The sequence below is a fragment of the Cebus imitator genome, unplaced genomic scaffold (genome assembly GCF_001604975.1).
Source record: "Cebus imitator isolate Cc_AM_T3 unplaced genomic scaffold, Cebus_imitator-1.0 Scaffold520, whole genome shotgun sequence".
NCBI classification, from domain to species: domain Eukaryota; kingdom Metazoa; phylum Chordata; class Mammalia; order Primates; family Cebidae; genus Cebus; species Cebus imitator.
The window spans coordinates 1,174,184-1,176,528 of NW_016107835.1; the positions used below are offsets into that span (position 1 = coordinate 1,174,184).

The window sequence follows — 2,345 nt, forward strand, 5'->3', positions numbered from 1 at the left end:
GGAAGCCAGGCGAGGAATTGCTCCGCACATCACCAGACTCTTAAAGGGAGGAATCCTCACTGCCTGTAAGTCTCCCTGGGACACCCCCTTGCTCCCCGTCCTAAAACCAGGCACACAGGACTATCGGCCTGTGCAGGACTTGAGGGAGGTGAATAAACGGGTAGAAACTGTTCATCCTACAGTTCCAAATCCGTACACCCTCCTAAGTCTCTTGGACCCAGAACACCACCATTACACTGTCTTGAATCTTAAGGATGCATTCTTTTGCATCCCACTAGCCCCTGTTAGCCAGCCTATATTTGCTTTAAATGGACCGACCCTGATACTGAAGTCTCGGGGCAACTCACTTGGACAAAACTGCCTCAGGGGTTCAAAAACTCCCCCACTCTGTTTGATAAGGCACTTAGCCAAGACCTTGCTGCCTTCCGAGCTCAGTTCCCAGAGTGTACCCGACTCCAATACGTGGATAACTTACTCTTGGCTACAAAAACCCAGGAGGCCTGTAAAGAGACCACTCAGTCATTATGAAAAACCCTGCAAACTTTGGGGTACCAGGTCTCAGCTAAAAAGGCCCAACTCTGCCAGCCAAAAGTGACTTACCTGGGCTATGTTATAAAAAAAAGGGCAACCGGGCACTGGCACCCAGCCAAGTCCAAGCAGTGCTGCAAATACCCAACCCTACCACAAAATGCCAAGTTCAACAATTCCTTGGGGCAGTAAAGTACTGCAGGCTATGGATTTTGGGATTTGCTGAGATAGCCAAGCCCCTGTATGCCTGCGCTGGAGGAAATCAGCCCTTGATATGGACAGAGGTGGAGCAACAGGCTTTTGACAAGCTCAAGATTGCCCTAACTGCAGCCCCAGCCTTGGCCTTGCCAGACATCTCTAAACCTTTCCAGTTGTTTGTGCATAAAAAAACAGGGAGTCGCTAAGGGGGTGCTCACCCGGACATTGGGACTCTGGTCCCGGCCAGTTGCCTACCTTTCAAAAACACTTAATCCCGTAGCCTTTGGGTGGCCAGCTTGTTTGAGGTCAGTGGCAGCTACGGCCCTGTTAGTCAAAGAGGCAGACAAACTGACTTTGGGACAAGAGTTGAACTTAGTGGCACCCCATGCAGTGGAGTTGCTACTCCGTGGAGCTACGGGAAAATGGATGTCTAATGCCCGCATAGTTCAATATCAGCCCTTACTTTTGGACCAGCCCCGCATAAAATTTTCAAAAACCACAGTTTTAAACCCCGCCACACTGCTACCCCACAGCGAGCCAGAGAAGCCCATACATGACTGCCAACAAACAATAGATGTCCTCCATGCTGCACGACCGGATCTCACCGATGTCCCCCTGCAGAACCCAGAGGAGGTACTGTATACAGATGGAAGCAGTTTCATGGTCGACGGAGTCAGGTACGCCGGGGCAGCTGTGGTCACTCTAGAGCGGGTTATCTGGGCCCAGGCTCTTCCACACGGAACCTCAGCCCAAAAGGCAGAACTTATAGCTTTAATAAAGGCCTTGGACTGGGTGAAGGGAAAAATTGTTAACATCTACACGGATAGCCGGTATGATTTTGCCACGGCCCATGTGCATGGTGCCATTTATAAAGAAAGAGGATTGCTTACCTCAGAGGGAAAAATCATCAAAAACAAAAAGGAAATCCGAGCTCTACTAGAAGCTATATGGAAGCCTAAGGCAGTGGCATTAATACACTGCAGAGGACACCAGAAGGGAGATGCACCAGAGGCAAGGGGAAATAGGGCAGCTGACCTACAGGCCAGACAGGCAGCCTTGGGGTCAGTAAAACCTCTAACTCTTCTTTTAACTCTGCCGGCCCCAACCCTGCCTCCTACCCCAACGTATTTGCCTGAGGAAGAAAACTTTGCCAAAGGACAGGGAGGACGGCAAGATTCCACAGGATGGTGGACTCTACCGGACACAAGGATTGTGCTCCCCGAGGCTCTAGGACGGACTTTAGTTAAGGACACACACCAGGCCACTCACTTAGGACAAACAAAACTCACCGTGCGGCTGAGGGCCAGGTATTACATTCCACACTTACATGAGATTGTTAGGGAAACTACTACTCGTTGTGAAGTTTGTGCCAGGGTAAATCCAGGAGGCAGTAGGCCTAGTCAGGCAGGGATAAGACTCAGCGGTACTAGCCCAGGGGAACACTGGAAGGTAGATTTTACTGAAATAAAGCCCCCAGCGTGCAGCTATAAGTACGTCCTTGTGTTTGTAGACACTTTCTCTGGATGGGTCGAGGCTTTTCCTACTAGGTCAGAAACCGCACTAGTAGTAGCGAAAAAATTGTTATAGGACCTGGTTCCTCAGTTCGGCTTGCCCCTGAC

General features: G+C 50.4%; 1 protein-coding gene across 1 annotated transcript in view; it reads right to left on the minus strand.

Annotated features, from left to right (window-relative positions):
• LOC108293032 (high mobility group protein B3-like) overlaps window positions 1–1,578 on the minus strand; it is a 10,169-nt gene extending 8,591 nt beyond the window's left edge. The window contains exon 1 of the mRNA XM_037733376.1: window positions 1,546–1,578. Coding sequence (XP_037589304.1) covers window positions 1,546–1,578 — 33 coding nt within the window. The remainder of the gene's footprint in view (window positions 1–1,545) is intronic.
• Between the last annotated feature and the right edge of the window lie 767 nt (window positions 1,579–2,345).